A 22,001-nucleotide genomic window follows, 5' to 3' on the forward strand; every position below is an offset into this window, starting at 1 on the left:
AGGTCACTTCCAACACCATTTACTGCGAGAACATGCCAACCCAAATCCTGGCCCTGGAGAGTCAACCCCTACGCAGCAGAGGTCAACGTGGCAATGCGGAGGCAAAAATAAAGTTCTTCATTATTTTCTTAAAAGTACAAACATGGGGCTTCCCTGGTGGCGCAGTGGTTGCGAGTCCGCCTGCCGATGCAGGGGACACGGGTTCGTGCCCCGGTCCGGGAAGATCCCACATGCCGCGGAGCGGCTGGGCCCGTGAGCCATGGCTCCTGAGCCTGCGCGTCCGGAGCCTGTGCTCCGCAACGGGAGAGGCCCCAACGGTGAGAGGCCCGCGTACCGCAATAAAAAAAAAAAAAGTACAAACATGAAGGTTTAGGTTTGACATATAAAATAAGAGGAAGGAGGGAAATTCACCTGTTTCACTAGTTGGAGGAACTATCCTCAAAATGAAACACCGACTTATGATAAATGTTATCTTTTATTTAAATAACAAAGCACATTCACATTATGCAGAGTCCTGGGTCATAAAGAGCCCCAGGCAAATCTAGCCTGAGACTCGTACTCCAACACATCCCGGCACGCATCTGCCCCCAGCCTGACGTCCACCCAGGGCCAATTTAACTGAGATACTGAGGCTGAGAACCTCTCATTACATGACCACAAAACTCTCCTGGAAATCTCCAGCAAAGCCATTTTCCTAACAAGACACCTTGTTCCCTCATGACAGGTAATTCTATATCCGTAGACGACCAATAGAGTCGCTCTTGTTCACTCCACACTCACCCCTCCAAAAGGATCTGACGTTAAACTTCCAGCAGTTTATTTCTGAGCGTGGTTCTTCCTGTTTCACAACCATCTTCAATAAGATACACAATCAGTGCCTGAAGACACTGAATCCTACAGGAAGGCTAGTGACTCTGGACAACAAAAACCAACATGTACTACCTGGAGCAGATGGTAAGCAGTCTTAATGATTCTCTGATGAAAGTTAATGAAAATATAAATGGAGAAACTATCCAAAATGAGAGTCGTGTGTTCAAAACTAACATGGACCCGTGTTTCCGTAAGAGGTGTTCAGGAGTTGCAGGAACCATACACAGAAGGGAAATAAGAAACACACACCTCATTTCTGTAGCTCTACATAACATTGGATGGAGTGCCAAGGCTAGTTTGCTGAGATATGCGGCTATGGAAGGAGACACAGACGATGCTGCTTACATCTGGTGAAATGCTTGCCTCTTCCTCACAGCCTTGCTTGGAGGTAGATCAGACATCGGGGTGGGACGGAGAATTTCAGGGAGCGATTGGCTCGGCTCTCCCTCACCTCGCCTCTCCCCGTTCTCTCGCCACGGGCTCAGGCTGGCGGGATCCTGCCTCAAAGGCCACGCTTACCCTGAAGAGAGGGTGTCCACGTGTGGGTGGAGGCAGAGAGTGCTTCAAGAACAGCAGCGACCTGGCCCTGCAGGTCCACCCGCCGCCTGGTCACCCCGCCCCATCTGGACCCAGCTGGGGCAGCCATGGGTGCTTTTTTGCTGGACGTAGTGCCAGACTCTAACTGTGCAGAATCAGGAGAAAAAGGGCCGTCTCCAGCCCTGTAGTCACTGTGAGTCCTTCTACGTTAATTCACAGGATCTCTTCTGTAAGACGGAATGAATTCTCCTCATCCCAAAGTTCAGTGGAGTGCTGCTTTCAGACACAGATCGACCTCGACCACTTCACTCTGAAAAGAAAATACAAAGCCACCATTTTTTAAAAAGCATGGTTATTCTAAACATTTATGTTTTTATTTTATTTCATTGGGTTTGATTATAAACTAATGTAAAAGTGGAATATCTGTAAATTCCTAACAGAGGAGGTTTACTCTTCAGGGAACACACACACACACACACACACACACACGCATGCACGCGCACACGCAGAGGCACGCACACACACACACACACACACACACACGCAAAGGCACGCATGCGCAAACACACGCACGCACGCAGAGGCACACAACTCTGAATTCCTTTCAAAAGGCAAATTACATTGTTTGCTTATTTGCTTCGGTATGATTCATGATAAATAACATTTTGACGAGGGCTTTTGGATACAGAGGACATTTTAAGTCTTTTTTTCATAATCTAACCATAAAAATACCGCTAAATTTTCATTTTTAATACAGCACAATATTCAGTGAGACATTTTGATGAGGGAAATGGTGCACAGCTGGCCTGACTAAAGCAGAGGTACCCAGGCAATGACTCGGGACAGGACATAGGGGACCCACGTGCGCCACAGCAGGGTTCTGGCAGTTGATGTTCGGGGCTGGATCATTCTTTGCCATCAGGAGCTGTCCTGTGCATTGTTAAGAGGTTGAGAACAATCTTTCTGGCCTCTTCCCACTAGATGCTAGTTTCCCACCAACACCCCCAATTGTGACAACTAAAATGTCTCTAGACTTTGCCAAATACCTCGGAGCAGGCAAAATTGTCCTGGCTGAGAAGCAGTGCTCTTTGGCTAAACTCTGTGTTTCCTGGGGAATCTACAAACCACCTAAATGTTTTCCCTTGACACCCCAGGCAGTCCTTTCAAGGGCAGAATGCATACACTGGCCTCTCTGCCAGCAGCCGGCCCAGCCCATCCGTTTACCCCAAATCTGTGCAAACGAGATTCACTATTCTCATTGCCTAGAGCTTTTTCCTCTTCTCTCTCACATTAATCAGTTTTTGCTTTTGTTCCTTACTCAATCTACTGGTTAACTCCTTCCCATGTCAGAAAACACTACAAAATAACTTACCCCACGTCCAAAATAACTCATGCAGCTGTTTTACATTGTAAAACAGATTTCCCCTCCTTGTCCCTGGACCCCTCCCTCCACTAGGTGAGGAAGCTCAAAGGTAGGAGGGAGGTGGGGGCAGTGATCCAATAAAAAAATTCCCTTAACCTTGAGGACATTATGCCAAGTGAAATAAGTCAGACAGAGAAAGACAGATACTGCAGGATCTCACTTATATGTGGAATCTTAAAAAACCAAACTCATAGAAAAAGAGATCAGATTGGTGGTTGCCAGGGGTGGGGTGTGGAGGAGGGGGAATTGGATGAAGGTGGTCAAAAGGCACAAACTTCCTATTATTACAAGATAAATCAGTCCTGGGGATGCAATGTACAGCATGGTGACTATCATTAACACTGCTGCACTGTACCTTTGAAAGCTGCTAAGAGAGGAGATCCCCAAAGTTCTCCTAATGAGGGAAAAGAAACTTTTGTAACTATACGAGGTGATGATGATGGCTGTTAACTACTAGCCTGTGCTCTGCAAGGGAGAGGCCACAGCAGTGAGAGGCCCGCGTCCACTTCCACTTTCCGTTCCCAAGAATCAAGCGTCATCACAATAAATGCCTCTTGTCACACCGTGTGGTAACGTGTGTGCTTTATAATCTGTTGCACTCTCCTGACCCTCGGCTGCTGGCCCCGTGCCTGCCGCTCACCACACCTCCTTCTCGTTCACCTTTTCCATTCATTCAACTAGTATTTACCACTGCTGATGTGCAGAGTGTTTCTGATGGGTTGTGGCTGAAAAACCATCCAAGACTGTTGGCATTAAACAAGAGCTAAAACCTCTCCAAGTGAGGAATCAGAAGTGGGAAACGAGAAGAAGAATGGGAAGTAAGGCCAAAGCTCAGTGCAGACAGACGTGAGGGAAGGCGGTCTCGAAGGCTGGCGGTCATCTCACCTTTCCACCTTCCTTTCTGGCAGGTTTTGTACAACATTCTCAGATTCTGACAAGTCGGGTATCTTCTATGCTTGTTAAAAAACTGGGCTTCCCTGGTGGCGCAGTGGTTGAGAGTCCGCCTGCCCGTTGCAGGGGACACGGGTTCGTGCCCCGGTCCGGGAAGATCCCAAATGCCGCGGAGCGGCTGGGCCCGTGAGCCACGGCCGCTGAGCCTGCGCGTCCGGAGCCTGTGCTCCGCAGCGGGAGAGGCCACAACAGTGAGAGGCCCGCGTAAAAAAAAAAAACATATCCATTTCCCCATCCTTTTCTTAGTTTTAAAAGTAGATGAGTAAATGTATTACAATCTTCTACGGAAAGAGACGAACATGGCTTTTTATGTCCCTCTATTAATATCTTAATGCAGCAGTCCCCAACTTTTTGGCACCAGGGACCGGTTTCACGGAAGACGACTTTTCCACAGACTGGGGGTGGAGGTGGGGGTCGGGGGTGTTTCAGGCAGTAATGCAAGCTATGGGGAGCGCTGGGGGGCGGCAGATGAAGCTTCACTCGCTCGCCCGCCGCTCACCTCCTCCTGTGCGGCCCGCCTCCTAACAGGCCACGGACCAGTACCGGTCCGCAGCCCGGGGGGTTGGGGACCCCTGTCTTAATGGACTCTGTGGGCTTCAATAGAAAAAGAGATAGATTCCCCATACTGAGGTCACCTTTCAACAATTTAACTATATTGTTTACTTCAAACTCTTCAGCACTTGCTTCTCTTGTGAGACCACAGTGTTTCCATGAAGGTTTCTAATGATATTCTGATGTGGGATATGGGGCTTAGAGTGTGGGTGAACCACAGCGAGGAAACACGTAGCAACCCTCATGTTTATAGTTTAGTTGTTTCCGTAACATTTTTTCCAGTTGCTCTGTCTGTTCACGGAGGGCAGGGACTGGGTGACCTCCACGGAGCGTGGAACCACACCTGCTCAGAAAGCAAATCGAGCCATCTGCCCTGTCTGGTTCACTTGTTTATCACAGCTCTGCCTTCTGATGTGCTCGACTTACCAGAGAACCAGAGGGACGCTGGATCAAGCCCCAGAGTCTCACAACCGGGCACGTTCTGATCGTGGAAATCCTGCTGCAAAACGCCCAGCACCAACTCCTCACTCATCACATACTTCATAAAGTTGTGGTCTTCCGACGGAAACCCAAAGTGCAGGTGGTAGGTTATTGTGGCGTTTTCACCACTGAAAGGCAAACCAAACAGAGACAGTTAAAAATATCAACAGAATCACACTGCAACTCAGGAAACTGATTTTAGGAAAAACATCTTTTTAGTTCTGCATTCCCTCCCAGAACAAAAGAGCAAAGACTGTACTGCCCTAGAAGGCCCCTCATCAATGCATCCATCACACAAAGTTGAGGTGATCCTAACCTCCTCCTTCCACCTAGAACCCATCCCCTAGGAGTCCGCCAGGAGAGGCCATGCAGGGGAGATACTGACTCAGCTATTGTCAACGAGGCTCCAAGAGCTGCCCAACCCCAGGCTTTACCCCTGAGGCAGGCCAGGGAACCTCTTTTTTCCCTGTTCTCACACCACAGCCTCTCCCTGCCCCAACAAGTGCATGTCAGAGCTACTCAGTTTAACCAGCTCATTACTTAACCTATAAAATGTTCAAGGTAGGGCCCAAAGCTCTCTGCCATCGGCTGGATGGAGACTCCTAAACTCACAGATGGCCCTGGGTACCAGCAGCAAATCATACCTCCCTGGTTTGTCCCCAAAGTGAGAAACTTTTTCTGTCCCATTTCCACTTCCTAAGGTTTTGCAACTCTCAGTAAGGGGACCTAAGGAAAGGGAGTTTTCATCTTCTTAGAACATACTTTCCTATTTCCAAAATAAAAATAATCATGAGGCTATCCTCAGCTAATCAACAGTCTATACAGCTTGTTAAATGCTACCTTAACATTTAGATTTCTCAACAGATATCCTTTGGTTCAAGAAGGCCTAGATTTTGTTAAAAGGTCCAGATTAAGAGCCAGCAATAAAATATTTAAGAGTGGCCACATCTGAGACCCTCACCCAAGGGCAAGCTTGGTTTTTTGTTGTTGTTGTTGTTTTTAACATCTTTATTGGAGTATAATTGCTTTACAATGGTGTGTTAGTTTCTGCTTTATAACAAAGTGAATCAGCTATACATATACATATATCCCCATATCTCTTCCCTCTTGCATCTCCCTCCCTCCCACCCTCCCTATCCCACCACTCTAGGTGGTCACAAAGCACCGAGCTGATCTCCCTGTGCTATGCGGCTGCTTCCCACTAGCTATCTATTTTACATAAGGGCAAGTTTTGCAGACAAGCCAGTCCCAGGAGTGAATCAGGACACTGTCCCTGCCAACGACTGGCAAAGAGCTCCCTCTTGTGGCCAGAGGTCACATAGGCCAATACTTTTAGACTGATAACGCTGACAGTTGAGTTTATAAACTCCACTACAGCCTAGAGGTGTGCCAAACCCTGAGGTTCATACAAATAACGCACACTCGGGACTCTAGAGAAATTCACAGTTTCAAGGATGCCTCTACAGACAGGTGAAAATATGCTTTCAAACTCTAAGCCAGCTACTCTGGTTTGCAGGTGCCACTGCTTGTTCCCTGTGCTTCACCCTCTAATTATAGCTAATGATGGTCAACACCTTGACACGCAGCCACCCTGCAGACCCACAGGCAAGGACTGGGGTTTGCTAACAGAAAGGACCAGAGGCTGACTTGCAGAAGACCAGGCCAGAAGCGGAATAAGAGGGTTGTGCTGCCTAACCTGGCCTGGCCAGCCCCTCCTAGTACGTCCAAGTCAGGCCACTGGACGAACTGACATAAGGCTGAATTTTGAGGGGAGAGAAGGGATTTTTCAGGGAAGCAGAGAACCCTGTGGGCTTTGCCTCAGCTGCCCACCACTACAGTGGGCCCAGAAGCTGATGAACCAAAGGACGTTTTCCTAGGTTCCTGCTGGTGGGTCCAGGACTGAGGTGGGATCCACCATGGATACAAGCCCGTATGCCAGGGATTCAGCGGCTTCCTTCCTGCCCACATGCGGCAGCAGGCTTTGGAGGCAATGCGTTTGTTTCTCAGTTCGACACAGTTGAAACTCTGTCTGGACTTTAAAAAATGAAACAAAAATGTTTCCCAGCAGAATTTCTTTATCCAAAAATCCTAAAACCCTTGGGTTTTTCTTTCAAATAACTTTTCAGAATAGATTCTCTCACATTACTCTTCAGATTTTGTTTTACTCAGTTTTCTGATGGGTTTTTCTCAGTGTTTACCCCAACCCGTTATGCAATCCCATCTCCTCTAGACCCGTAATATGGGCTGGATTCTTGGTAAGACCCTTTACGCTCTGAATATCCTTCCTCTCTCACCTCTGTCTTTGAATTGTAAGTTAGGGCAAGCGCACAGAGGAAAGTTGGGTCTGATTATGCATTTCTCCCTTTTCTATTGGTGTTTTAATACCAGTAATTTATGAGTAAAATAGGCTAGCTCAAAAGTGTCACCATAAGGTAGCATGCACACTGGCGGTCCATAAAGAAGGAGGAACAGTGTTGTTGACAAGGCAACCTGCCACTGTGTTTTCAGACTCCAAATCCCTTTGGTCTTACCCCACCGTGCACCAGTGCTTCACGTGCTTCCCCTCCCAGGTTTGGGAAATTTATGGTTTGAGAGGAGGAACCTCAATGTAAAATTGCCTTTGATGGTCACATTCCAGGGATAGCTTAGGCACAGCAGGTAATAAAGCTTTGCCTTGCAAATCTTGTCCTAACAATATAAAAGGATAATCAAATGACTCTTCTACATACATACACACTTATCCCTAAGTGTCTATAGACATATATAAAAACATTAGAGATTAGGAGGAAACTAAAAAGGAAACAATACGTATGCGTGCGTATATGTTACACATGTATAATACACAAAGTATATATGGTAAATACATGCACAGAAGAAATCACACAGACCAGTGATTGTTGTTCATTTTGTAGAAGGGATTGGAATTCACTGTGGAACTGATTGGCACATGAAGTGTCCAGGGGTAGTGGGGCAGGGGAAGGCAGGATGTGTACTTTTCCGGTAGCATGTATCTTTATTTTTTAATATTATACAAGGAGCATGAACTTGTATATGACTTGTGTTCCTCAAAAGCAAAAGCCAGTACATAATCACAGCACTATCTGAGATCTATTTCTATTTCTACTCTTAGCTTATTTGAGCATCTGCTGGGAAACAGAAATGGTTTGTCTGGGCTTTTCCTCTATTCCCTGTTACTGGGTTGAGTCATATAATTTATCTGGGTTTCATTTTTTTCCTTCGTAAAATAAGGGCATTGAGCTAGTTGGCCTCCAAAGACCCTCCCGGCACTGACACTATGGTTCTATCTTCCGTTGGTCCCCTCTGTGCTTTTGGATTAGGGAAGTCCTTTTTGGTAACTAGTGATGAGTGTCGATTTCCAGAGATACACCAGCACATAATGCTCCACATTCTTACCTGAAGTCTATGATTTCAACTGAAGTAAAGTAACGGCTCAGAGCTGGTGATGAACTGTACACATCTGTGATCTAAAACAAACAGGGCCAAATTAACAACCACACACATTACTGCCAGATCGTACTGCATATCACCTGACAAAGCAAAACTACTCCTAAGCAAAGGAGATCCAACTCTAGGGAGGCATTAACTTACCTAGAGGCTCTGGATGAAGAAACAGGAAGGGGTGGGCCCCTCACCAACCAAAATTCAAGTTAGCATTCATTTCAAGGGATCTCATTTGTAAGGATCAAGTGACCAGGCTGGGATTTTCAACATCTCACATGTTGCGCTGAGACCTGTGGCCTTCCTGGTCGGCAGCCTGAGCCCACACAGACACGAAGCGCCATGGGAAGGAGGGAACCCCCGTGGGGCTAGGAAGACTGCAAAACAGGCCGCTCAGGGCCCCGTACATAACCGAACAAGGGCCTCTTCTCTCTTTTCTCCAGAGCTTCACTCCAAGGAGAAACAGCCATGCTGTTTCTAGATAATGGGACCAAGTGGGGGAACAGTTGCAAAGATATGGAGTTCTTATTTTATCCATGAAGTGTCGCAACCATAAAAAATAATGACATCTGTGTTCCCAACTACCCAGGTTTCATGCCTTCACATTTTACCATATTTAGTCGAGCCCTTTACGTGAAGAAGCCCAACACAGCTAAAGCTATTCCTACACACTATTCTGTTTTTCCTCCCTCCCTCCCCACTACTAACCACTGTCCTGAAGCTGGCATGTATCCTTTCCATGCATGTTTTTATAAACCTAACACTCCCCTGTGTAATCATAACTACATAAATTTAATGCACATTTTTATTCAAATGAAACATACCGTATTCTACATAATCTTCTCTGACTTGCTTTTTTTCACTCAAAATCACATTGGAGGTTTACCCATAATGGTACATCTAGATGGAGGTCATTCAATGTGACTCCTAACTGCAGAGATTCCATGAAATGACTGCCCCACCTCATCCCTTCCCCTACTGGTGGCCATGGGCTTTGTTTCCGACTTTCTCCTGCTACAAACTACGCCGAGGTGATCCTGCTTGAACCTCTCTGAGCCTCTCTTATACAGGTAAGAGTTTCCCTGGGCCATATACCAAGAGATGGACTCGGGTCCAAGAGTTAGCACATCTCCACCTTAACTAAGTCTTTCTGAATTGCTCTCCATTTCACTCCCCTCCCAGCAATGTATAAATGCTCTATTTCCCACAGCCTTGCCAGCATTTAATGTTACCAGATTTTTCCATTTTTGCCAATCTGATGAGTATAACATCGTGTTTTACATCGTTTTCACTGGCAACGTCTCGCTTTCTAGTGAGGTTGAGTATCTTTTGGTGTGTTTATTAACTCTGTGGGATTTCTCACCTTTGAATTGCCTATTAGGGCCCTGTCTTTCTCTTGGGTTGTCTTTTTCTTATTCAAACTGATTGGTGTTACATTCTGGACACTAGCTGTTGGTTTTGTGTCATAAATATCTTCTCCCAGTCTTTGATTAGTCTTCTCATCATGTTTCAGAGATGTGAATTCTCACCTATAGTACCCGAGAACTTGTGGCTGAATGTATTTACGTTGCATCTCTTTAAAATTTACTTTGAAGGTTAAATGCCTTGCTCTTAGCAGGCAGGAGGACAGTGCTGAGATCTGGGTACACCCCTTAGCATGGACCCAGCTCTGAGGCTGGAAGCAAGCCCACGGCCAGGCCTCTGAGAGCCCGGCCAGACCCACTCCTGCCGGCCTAAAGCCTCAGCCCTGACGCTGTTCTAGAAATTCCACACCTGCGGTTTCCCCCATGCTGAGCCTGACACGCCCCGCGGCACCCATCACAGCTCGGTGCCTCACTGTTTTATCCAGTAGCAAGCAGCAAAACTACCCCCGAGGAAAACTTGCCCACCTGTCTCCCACCCATTCCAAGCAGAATCTCATGGAGGCTGCATCCATATTTCGCTCCCACTTAACTCACCGGTGACAATTCATTCTCTCCAAGGTAGAGCAGACGGGATTAGAGCACCTCCTCTAATCCTGTCACTATTGCTATGATCTGCATAAGAATCTCGACATAAGAGGCATTGCTATCTCTCCAATCTCTCCCTTTCTCACTGATCAAAAAAGAAAAAAATTCCAGGCATTCAGGGAGGTTACAAAACATGGCCCAGGCCACTCTGCTAGTACAGGATTCAATCCTAGATGTTACAGACACTAAGGCCAGCTTCCTCATGTTTTATCACACCACCCAGTGGAGATGAAGCAAGGAGGAAAGTGAATCCTTCTGAATATCAAGGAGGAAAGTAGCATTAAGTGTTAAGAACTTTGGGGGAAAACGACTGGGTCATCTTATAGTTTTTGAGCCCCAGAGAAAAGAATATTGCCAACAGGCTGACAGTCATTTAGAAAACTCGGGAGGTTGGAAATTGGCTCTCCCAGGGCCACTCAGAAGGACAGGGAAGAAGATGAGGATGCTACAGACGGAATTATTTTTCAAGAGCTGAAAATAATAATAATAACAACAATAATGCCACTCTCTTCCTTTAAGACTGAGCTTCTTATGTCAGGAATTATGTTTGTCCTTCCTTCTTTTTTCCCTCCCTCTCATCCTTCCTTTATTAATCCTTAGGGCCCTAATCACTGTGTTTTGCACATAGTATGTACTCAGAAAAAATTTTAAGTTAAAATTTTCTGTTAAGAGATGGAGTGGTATACTAGATCACTTTCAGTGTCCACTCTAACATTCTTTTTGGTGGCATGGTGCCCTGCTATAATTAGGACATATTTACATATTTAGGAGCTGTTAACCACACTACCCACTTTGGGACCAAAAAAGTGAAAAGAGGGGCTCCTCACCCCTTGCTCTGGTGTCTCTCACACTATGCCTATGAGGCTGGGTACAAACTGAGCTCAGAGCCCAGTGAGCTGATCACCAGAGTCAGGCACAGTGGCTCATCAAAAACCAGCTTCCAATTATTTACAATAGCCAAGATATGGAAGCAACCTAAGAGTCCATCAACGGATGAATGGATAAAGAAGGTGTGGTATATATGGACAATGGAATACTACTCAGCCATAAAAAAGAATAAGTTATTGCCATCTGCAGCAACACGGATGGACTTCGAGGGTATTATGCTAAGTGAAATAAGTCAGACAGAGAAAGACAAATACTGTAAGATAACAATTATATGTGGAATGTAAAAAATAAAACAAACTAGTGAATATAACAAAAAAGAAAGACTCACAGATACAGAGAACAAACTAGTGGTTACCACTGGGGAGAAGGAAGCGGGGAGAGGCAAGACGGGGGTAGGGGATTAAGAGGTACAAACTACTATGTATAAAGTAAATAAGATAAAAGGATATATTGTACAGCACAGGGAATATAGCCAATACTTTATAATAACTATAATTGGAGTGTGACCTTAAAAACTGTGAATCACTATGTTGTACACCTGAAACTTATAATACTGTATATCAACTATACCTCAACTTTTTAAAAAGTGATAATGTTAAAAACAAAAACAAAAGAAAACAGCTTCCAGAGGAAGAGGGATGCCTTCCCTGCATCATCAGAGGGGCCAACGCTAATCTGCAACAAGCACGTGGGCTGAGCTATGACACCACAGAGCTAACGGGCTGGCTTAAGCAGAGTATCGGCCCCAACCCTAAGAGAAGGAAACTGGCAGTGAGATATGAGAGGGGCCAGGAAAACTGTTTAGAAAAGCAAGACAGTAAAGCAAAAGAGAGGGCACAGTGTTTCAATATCCACTCCCATTTACCTTCCATGTCCAGAAACTTCTGGAAACTGGCCTAAGTGGAAGAAAGGGGATCTTGACCTGATAATTAGATAGTAATATCTCTAAGTTCCTCATTTTTGTTCCTGAACATATTTGATTGGGAAGCCAGGGGCAGGAGTCATTTCAGCTCACTGCACCTTACGTTTATCATCTGCAAATCAGATAATTCTTTTTAAAAATGTTTTACAAAGTTCTTTAATATGCACCTCATATGCACCTGTGGGTATAGAGGGAAAGTGCGGTGATTTCCGTTTATCAGAGCAGGAACAAGCTCAAAGAGGCCTGTGAACTTGCCCCAGAGATCTGCCAGTCCCTGTTCCTCAGCCACTACACGGTGATGAGTTAAAAACACCTGCAGAATCTGCTCACGCCTGCTTCTGTGCAAAAGAGATACGGCTTTAAAGTGAGTGATTAATATCCAGTTCCCTTTGACATAGAGTGTCGTCTGTAACAGGTGACACATGTGGATGCTGACTCACTTGGTTTCTGCTCTGCCAGTGCAAAACCCCTCAATCAAAAAAGCACCCAAGGGACTTCCCTAGTGGTCCAGTGGTTAAGACTCCGAGCTTCCACTGCAGGGGGTGCGGGTTCGATCCCCGGTAGGGGAACTAGGATCCTGCATGCCACGCGGCGTGGCCAAACAATTAAAAAAAAAAAAAGGCAACCAAGAGGAAAGTAGCAACAGGCTATTCACTCAGCAACTTGCTCTGGAAGCAGGTGGCAGGAAAGGAGGAAAAGGGAACTGCAGATAAGATATAAACAAGGAAAAGAAGGAGGAAGAGAAACCTGGAATAATCCTCGCAAGGTACAAACTCCTGTGATCAAAGGGACAATCAAACGGTATGCACCTGGCTGCCCAGAAACTGACTCTGGGGTGACCTAGATGGAATCAGATGGAAGCCAGATAAAGAGGGCTCACTCCATTCAAACTATCAACTGCAGGGAAGAGGGTAACAGACGGCAGGCTAGTCTTGCTTAGGTTTTCTTATCAAAAACTTTTCTGGGTCTGGCTGTGAACCACCCTGTCTATGACAAGGTGACCAGGACTGCCCACCAACCCTCGTGGTCTGGCTGCAGAGCCCCCATATTGCACAGAGGCTCATTCTCCTGCATTTCCTGCTCCGTGAATGATGTCACCGTCCACCCACGTGGCCACCCAACCAGGAGCCTGGAGCCATGCTCTCCCTCAGACCCACGTCCAACCAGCCATGAAGTCCTACTGAGGGAGAAGACCTCTGAAATCTCACTTGAACCTTAATTACTCCCCCTGACATTGCCCTAGTTCAAGGCTCTCTCATTTGTCACCCAAATTATTACAACACCTTCTAACTAAGCGCTCTACTTCCAGTGTTTTTCCATCATCACAGAGAACAACTAAAATCAGAAGCTGACCATGTCAGCCTGCCGATTAAAATCTTTCAGGGCCTCACCAAAGAACACAGAAACCTTCATGATCTGACCCGTCCCCTCCTGTTCAGCCTCACCTCTGCAAGTCCGCTGCACAGTATGCAGGGGCCATAGCACACTGCTGGGCACATCCTCTAGTGTTCCCTGCTCTCTAATCTGGAACACCCCGACTTCATATTTCAAGATTCTTCCTGAGTGTCACCTCCTCCCGGAGGCCCTGCGTGCCTCCATCCCCACCTCCGTGGTTATATAAAACACACTGTACGTATCTCAGTGATGGAACATATCACACTGTTTATAACTATTTAATTGCTTCCTCTACTTGGACTGTGAGCTCCCATTGAGGGCACAGACTTTGTGACCCTGGCACCGGGCATGTTGTTGAGCACATCGCAGACCCTCGATGAAACTTCAGGTTGAATCAAGCATTAAGACCAGAATGAGAAACAGAACACTGTCCTCCAGGATGCATCTAGCTGGAGGCCAGAGCTCCTCCCTCTGGCTTTGCACTACAGAAAATCCATTTCTAAGCACCGGTTTCTGCCACTACCCAAAGAATCCAAGCTTGAAGCTACTTACCGGCTAGCTCTAAGCCAGCTGTTCCAGGAGAATTCATACTCTAATGCTAAGAACTCAGTAACAATGCATAAGGTATCTTACCCTTTTCGTGAGCAGGTCAGGCAATTTCTCTTCAGTAACACACTCCTCTGGAATCTTTAGCATGACCAAGAATGTTTTATTAGACGACAATTCAAGTATTTCATTTTCATCCTCATCAACATAGGTTACTAAAGAGAATGGGGGGGGGATATAAAAAGTAAACACATGCATAAAATAATAAACTTATTTACTCCACTGGCTGCTATACTTAAAAAACAAACAATGAATATTCATCAAGGATAAAGCCTGGACACAGTAAGCAAGAATAAGCAGAAATGCTTTTCTCAGTAAGGCTGAATAAAGACAAGGGCTCACCTCTATCTTGATATAAATTTTGTTGCTTTATCTGACGCCACAGGGGGCTCAGATTCCACTGAACACAGACTGGGAGAAGGGCGGTGGAACTGGGAAGAACATGAGCTCCTTTGTTAAACTGACCCTGTAGCTTAGCTACATGCACAGGCGCCAAGGCAGACACTGGAGACGTTCTGGAGGGGCCAAAAAACAATGGGGGACGGGGGACAAGGAGCAGAGCAAGGAACTTTGCTGAATCCTCTTCGGTTCTGTACACATGCTGAGGAAGTGACCATCAAGGAACAGAACAGCTTGAGGATTCGAATCTGAGAGCGTGAGCATGAAGTCATGGCTCTCCAGGATGTCCCACGCGGGGATGTTGACGCACTCTGTTTGCACTCAGAGCCCCAGGGCTCACGGGACTTACATTCCTGGGACAACAGTTGGCTGCTTGTGTTCTAAGGACCATGAGCTAATTGATTTTTTAAGCAGTTAGAGCCAAAGGGAACACACACAAAGTCGGAGCCAGGAGTTCAAAGCTGGCATGCTGGCACTAATTATGCTCCCCTGGCTTCCTGCCGGGGTCACTCGGGGACAACCTCTCCGGCCCTGAGAAAGGCGTGGGGACTGGAACCAGGTGTCTGCCGTGAATTTTTTTCTGTAATCCCACGCCTCAAACCTAACATTATCAGCCTCTTTTACTGGACTCTGAAAAGGCCACAGTGGCATCAATTCTGGGTTTATGATGGAAGTAAGAGTCCTGGTCCTTATTCCCTGAGGGAAGTCTTAAGTGTGAGGCATGAGGAGCAAGGGAATGTGCAGAAGAATGAACAGAGCAGGCCGGAGGCTGACAGCCTTAGCAAGTCCAGCGTAATGTTGGCCCCTGGCTGGAATCTGGAACTTGGATTTCTGGAGTGTTCCCAGAAATCCATCTTACTTTCCCATCTTACTTTCCTGGTAAGAGTGGCTGGCTGTGCCTCAACTGTTTGCAGAAACAGTGTGGCTTGTGCTGAGCCTCTCCTTTCCTTCTGGGAGTCTGGAGTTTTGGTAGGTACCGGGCAGAGCCTGCCTACGCGACCAACTCCAATAAAAACTGAATATCGAATGAGCTTCCCTGGTGGACAACATTTCACACATGTTGTCACAACTCATTGCTGGAGGAATTAAGTGCACTCTGTGTGACTGCACTGGGCAAAGACGCTTGGAAGCTTGCACCTGGTTGTCTCCATATTTTCCTTTATATCTTTTAGCTGTAATAAATCAGTCATCTTTATGACTATATGCTGAGTCCTATGAGTCTTACCAGCAAATCACTGAATCTGGGGGTGATCTTGGGGATCCCAACACAGGGAATTATCCCTGCATCCTTATTTGTTGTAAGTCATCATGTTATTTTTGTCTGAGAATAAAAGTTATGCCCTCAAAGCAGAAAACTTGCAAAGTATAGGAAATTGTAGCAAAGCAAGAACAAAATTATTAATAATTCTTTCAACCAAAGGTCCCCCCCATATTTTATATTATATATTTGAGCTCTTAATGAGAAGGTAATTTGTATACTGCTTTTTGTTGTTTGTTGTCATAATTTCTTATCTGTCTTGATACTTTTGTTGCTGTTTACATATCAAAAGCCATTCCCCACGTGTTTAAAATTCCTTGCAAAGATTATTTAATGGCAGCACTAATGTTCTAAAACCATTTAGTGTTTTTATCTTTCCAATTTATAAATGCTGCTGCAATGGGTATCTTTTTGTGTGTGTGTGGTATGCGGGCCTCTCACTGTTGTGGCCTCTCCTGTTGCGGAGCACAGGCTCTGGACGCACAGGCTCAGTGGCCGTGGCTCACAGGCCCAGCCGCTCCACGGCATGTGGGATCTTCCCGGACGGGGGCACGAACCCATGTCCCCTGCATCGGCAGGCGGATTCTCAACCACTGCGCCACCAGGGAAGCCCTGCAATGGATATCTTTGAGCTCTACACCCACCACCTACATTTGCAGAGTAGGTATCATTGCCTCAGAAAGGAATAAGGATGTCAGAGAATGGATACAGGAGTCACAGAACTGCTGAACTCAAGGGCACTAAGAAATGCCAGGTTTTCCATTGTATATTCTTGCCTCCTTTGCCACAGACTAACTGACCATGAGTGCATGGGTTTACTTCTGTGCTCTCTATCCTGTTCTGTTGATCTGCATCTCTGTTTTTGTGCCAGTACCATACTGTTTTGATGACTGTAGCTTTGAAGTATAGTCTGAAGTCAGGGAGCCTGATTCCTCCAGCTCTGTTTCTCTTTCCCAAGATTGTTGTAGCTATTCAGGGTTTTTTGTGTTTCCATACAAATTTTAAGATTTTTTTGTTCTAGTTCTGTGAAAAATGTCATTGGTAATTTGATAGGTATTGCAGTGAATCTGTAGATTGCCTTGGGTAGTATGGTCATTTTGACAATATTAATTCTTCCAATCCAAGAACGCGGTATAACTTTCCATCTGTTTGTGTCTTACTTGATTTCTTTCATCAGTGTCTTAGAGGTTTCATAGTACAGGTCTTTTGCCTTCTTAGGTAGGTTATTCCTAGGTATTTTATTCTTTTTGATGCGATGGTAAATGAGATTGTTTTCTTAATTTCTCTTTCTGATCTTTCATTGTTAGTGTATAGGAAAGCAAGAGATTTCTGTGTATTAATTTTGTATCCTGCTACTTTACCAAATTCATTGATTAGCTCTAGTAGTTTTCTGATGTAGTTTTCTGGTAGTGTCTTTAAGATTTTCTATGTATAGTATCATGTCATCTGCAAACAGTGACAGTTTTACTTCTTTTCCAATTTGGATCCCTTTTATTAAGAAATGCCAAGTTCAGTACTTCCCTAGTAGTCCAGTGGTTAAGGCTCTGTGCTCCCAATGCAGGGGGACCAGGTTCGATCCCTCGTCAGGGAACTAGGTCCCACATGCATGCCGCAACTAAGGAGCTTGCCTGCCGCAAATAAAGAGCCTGCGTGCCACAGCTAAGGAGCCAGCACAACCAAAATAAATAAATAAATGATAATTTTTTTAAAAAAAAGGTAGAAAGAAATGCCAAGTTCGAAAAGAGGTCCCCAATAATAGCTCTAATGACATATACTTAACTTGTATTATCTGAATGAATCTGTACACAACCTGGCTAAATAGTTGTGCTTGTTAAAATAACAACAACAGCAAAAAAAAATAGGCTTACCCAGTCAGCAGAATTTTTATGTTTTTAATGGGATTTAACCTAGTCAGTATTTCCATGTAGAGAAAACGTCTTTAAAAAATTGTAGTACATACACAAAGGACACTGGAGGCACACAAAAACAGCTCTTAGGCAGGAATATAAGAAATGAGGCTGGAGAGGTAGGCCTTAAATGCCAGCTGTCCTCGAGAGATAATGGAGGCTGTTAAATGCCTCCCAGGAAGGATATGAGGGTAAATCTGCTGGTGACAGATGGGATGAAATGGAACTGGGGGAGATTGGAGGCAGAGAGGCCACTGGACAAGAATGGGAGAGACAGATTTCGATTGACAGCAGTGGGAAGAGGAAGGAAGGAAGGGAGGGAGAAGAAAGACCAGGATGGTGGAAAGAGAGCTGGCTGTAAAGGCAGCCAGACTTAGTTTGAATTCCAGCTCAGTTAGTCATTAGCCATGTTACTTGAGCAAGTCACTTAAATCTCTGAAGCAGTTTCCTCAACAGAAATGCCTACACTGTAGGTGACGGTAAAGATAAGAACCACCATATATAAAGTATACAGCACAGAGCCTTGCAGTAGGCAGGTAGTCAATGTTGAAAGTTTCTATCAAGACACTACCAAGGAATGATTGATAAGACCTGGTCATTATCTAGCTATAGGAAAGAAGAAGAAATCAAAAATGTTCCAAAGTATCAAGCCTAGGTAACAGGAAGAATAACAGCTGCTGTATTAAGCATTATGCACAGATACCCTGCTATGCACTTGTAGTTTTTACCTCATGTAATCCTCAAATCAACCCTATTAATTAAATATTAACGTTTTTATTTTAAAATGAAGACATCGAGGCTTAGAAAAAAATGCATAATTTGCTTAGGTCAGTCAGTTGAGCTAGTAAGTAGGATGGTCAAGGTATATTTATAGACACAGATTCAGAAATCATTTATATTTTACAAATGTGGAAACTGAGGCCAAGAGCGTTGAAGAATTTGCCCAAAGTTACACAACTGGATGATATAAACCTGGCCTCATGACTCACCATGAAACTATAAAAGGTGAGCTCAGTGGAGAAGGGGATACACATGACTAGTAGTTTCACACGGATAATGATAAAGATGATGACAGTTATTTCCAGGTAGAGAACTACAGCAAAGTGCATAACTAAAACTCAGGAAAAGTGTTCCAGGCGGCACCTCCGAGGGGGATGGCTGCTGGCTTGGGACTAAATGAGCTTCTCAAGGAAGAGAATGAAGAATGAGAAAAGTGAGAAGGCTGAAGACATGCTTCCTGCAATCACAACACGGAGCCAAAGGCAGAGATAAAGTCCTGAAGTCCAGAGTTCTGAAGGCCTGGAAGAGTACAATACAGTGGACAGAGCTGAAGGCTGCAAACAGGGCAGGGGAAGGGAGAAAGGCCACTGGGTTTTATGATCACACACTTGCTGCTGACCTTTGGAAGAACAATTTGGGCCCAGTGGATACAGTGGTTTAGGAGTGAGCAGGAGATAAGATCCAAATACAGACCTCTCTTTCTAGAAGTTTGCCAGTGAAAAAAGAGGGAGAGAGAAATACATAAATGAAGTAGCAAGATGCTGATGGAAGATTGCTCTGAAGGAGAGACTATGTGAGCACATTTGAAAAGGCCCAAGAGGATGCTTAGAAAGAAAGGGCGCCATCTGAACGTCCACGGGTCAGAAGAAGCTGGAGAGGATTCTATGGAGAGCACAGGTGAAGAGGTCAGTCTTGGGAAGGCAGGAGAACATATGAGATGTGAGGGAAAGAGAAGCAGGAGGAAAATGCAAAGAAACTTCAAGATACTGGGCTTGCTGTCTGCCTAGGATTTTCCCATGAGTCACCCTATACCAGGGAGCAACCTGTGCAACTTGCTTGTCTGCCAGGAACATGTGATGGCATAAGATGTGATTCTTATTCCCAACTCAAGGCAAAACAAACCCATCCAATACAGCATCACGTAGGAAGTCCCTGCTTGCATCTCAGTACCAGAGCCTCCCCTACTCATAGAAAAGCCCGTATGGTAAGAGAGCTGGGGGACATCACATAAGGGTTCCTAGACTGTTAAAACTGGTCACCTTTAAATCATATTTCTAAGCATCCACCTACTTGTCACAGTTTGGTTTCTGTAACGTTTAAAATATTTTGCCCAAATCAAGCAAAGGTTTCACCAGTTAAGGCATTCCTAGGGTCTCTCCCCTCACTGTTCAGACAAATTAGTAAAGAAAGCAGAATCCTTGAGGATGCTTATCTGATTCTCCAAATTATCCAGACAGGAAATGACTTTGAGAGAGAGGAAAACTTTTTTTTTTTTCCTTTACCCTTCACACCAAGGAATTTATAATTCCTTAAGGAGAAAGAGAAAATCCATTAATACTTTTTTCCTAAAGAGCTGGGACAAAACCAGGCCTCTAGATTTAATGGGAAGGATTCCCTGAGCTCTGCCCGCGCCCCTCCGCCAACCCCAAATTGTCCATTGTAAGAAGGTTTCATTGTCTCTTGTGAGCCTGGTGGAGTGCTAGCCTCTCCTCCATACTGTGGACACAGCCCAGGCTCAACGCATTAAGCAGAGCCGTGATCCTGAATTTGCCATCACTTCAGTGGCGTACCATGGGCAGAGTCGGGGGATAGCCCACTCCAGGTGCAGGCAAGAAGGGGTGCACGGTCTGTAGAGAATTAATAATAATAAACCTGACCACAGGTTGGTCTGCTTGTATTATCACCACATCATGGCCATTCCTATCAATGTCAGTGACAAGCTACAGCTCCCCAGTGGGCACCTCATTCTGGGTACCCTATTGGCCCCTCCCCAAATTGGATATCTTTCCGTACTGGGATGTATTTAGTGTCCCCTCTGGGTCCACTCCAGCTCCACATTTATTATCACCTCCACCTCTGAGCCTCAGTCTAGGGACTACAGAGCCCCGAGACAGAAGAGTAAGGAGTTGGGAGAAAGGGAAGGAGGAGGGGAATGGCAAATGTAGGTCCTGAGAAACTTCACTTTTTAATGAACCAGACAGCATCACTTCTTAACGAATGTACATTCATTCTTTTTTTTTCAATTGAAGTATAGTTGCTGTACAATGTTATATAAGTTACAGGTGTACAATGTAGTGATTCACAATTTTTAAAGGTTATACTCCATTTACAGTCATTGTAAAATACTGGTCATATTCCCCGTGCTGTACAATATACCTAATAGTCTGGATTTCTTTCTCCCCTACCCACATATCGCCCCTCCCACATTCATTAACGAATGCACAGCCTTCGACTCTCCCACCCGCCCTTTTCCCAGACAGCATTATTTTCTACACAGCGCCCAGAAGTTCTACCAATACTCGATTCATATCAAGGGGCTTGACAATTGGACAATGGCTGATTTTTGCAGACTGTCATCCCAGAAGTGCCCGCGGAGCTGCTCTGGGTGAGGCTGGGACTGTGATGGAGGGAGTCCTGTCCCTGCTCCTTTTTACCCATTACACCCGCCACTGCCTACTATGACCCTCCCCACAAGCCCAAATTCTTGAAAGTTGAGATGCCAAGTAAAATAAAAGTATTTCCCTGATTTAAAAAAAGTAAAAGTTTGAAAATCTCTCTACGGCATTAACATATTTTAAACACAATTTTATAACCAAATTGAAAACAAAGTTTGCACCGCAAGTGTTAAAAACTCTTCCCTGAATCCCATCCTGTGAACTCTCACGTCCGCCTGAGAAACTGTGGAGGGAAATGGAATCCCTTCTTCTGCAGGTTGCTCTTCGTGATTTGAAGAGGTCAAATGACTTTCTGAGAATGAAAATGGAAGACAGCTCTTGGATCTTGAGCTTTTTTTTTTTTTTTTTTTTTTTTTTGGCCACTCGGCTTGCAGGATCTTAGTTCCCCAAACAGGGATCGAACCCGTGCCCCCTGCAGTGGAAGCATGGAGTCTTAACCAATGGACTGCCAGGGAAATCCCTGGGTCTTGAGCTTTAGAATCCTAAATATCAAACCAACCAAATCTGTGGCATCATCCTTTGTTATAGGCCCCAGATGCCAGCAGATGGTTCAGCCAACTTTTAGGAGAGCACTGGCTGGTTGTGATAGGACAAGGCTGTGTGACTCAATTTCAGTTTCAATATCCACATGTGAGAGATGACGAGGGAGTATCAACCCTCATACCAAAGCTATTGTCCTCAGTGTGATGAAGGAGGGGCAGCACCTCTTATCAACTTCTCCCTACCTCGGGACCAGCCTCTGGCCTCAAAGGCACAGCCATTCCACCTCAACACTGCCTTAAGTAACTAAGCAAAGATGGTGCCTGCCTGGGAAGCTCACACGCTAGAGGTCGGCACACCTCATCAGAGTTTTCCTATTTCTTCAGGTACTATAAAACTTTGAGACAGGA

At 45.3% G+C, this 22,001-nt stretch overlaps 1 protein-coding gene across 1 annotated transcript in view; it reads right to left on the reverse strand.

Annotated features, from left to right (window-relative positions):
* Positions 1–497: 497 nt before the first annotated feature.
* Positions 498–22,001, reverse strand: part of C1H3orf52 (chromosome 1 C3orf52 homolog) — a 29,410-nt gene continuing 7,906 nt past the window's right edge. Inside the window, exons 3-6 of the mRNA XM_007104010.3 lie at positions 14,120–14,247; positions 8,228–8,298; positions 4,760–4,941; positions 498–1,717 (exon numbers count right to left, since the gene is read on the reverse strand). Of these exons, the coding sequence (XP_007104072.1) occupies positions 1,713–1,717; positions 4,760–4,941; positions 8,228–8,298; positions 14,120–14,247 (386 nt within the window). The 3' untranslated portion in view covers positions 498–1,712. The remainder of the gene's footprint in view (positions 1,718–4,759; positions 4,942–8,227; positions 8,299–14,119; positions 14,248–22,001) is intronic.

This window comes from Physeter macrocephalus, chromosome 1 (genome assembly GCF_002837175.3).
Source record: "Physeter macrocephalus isolate SW-GA chromosome 1, ASM283717v5, whole genome shotgun sequence".
Taxonomy (NCBI): Eukaryota; Metazoa; Chordata; class Mammalia; order Artiodactyla; family Physeteridae; genus Physeter; species Physeter macrocephalus.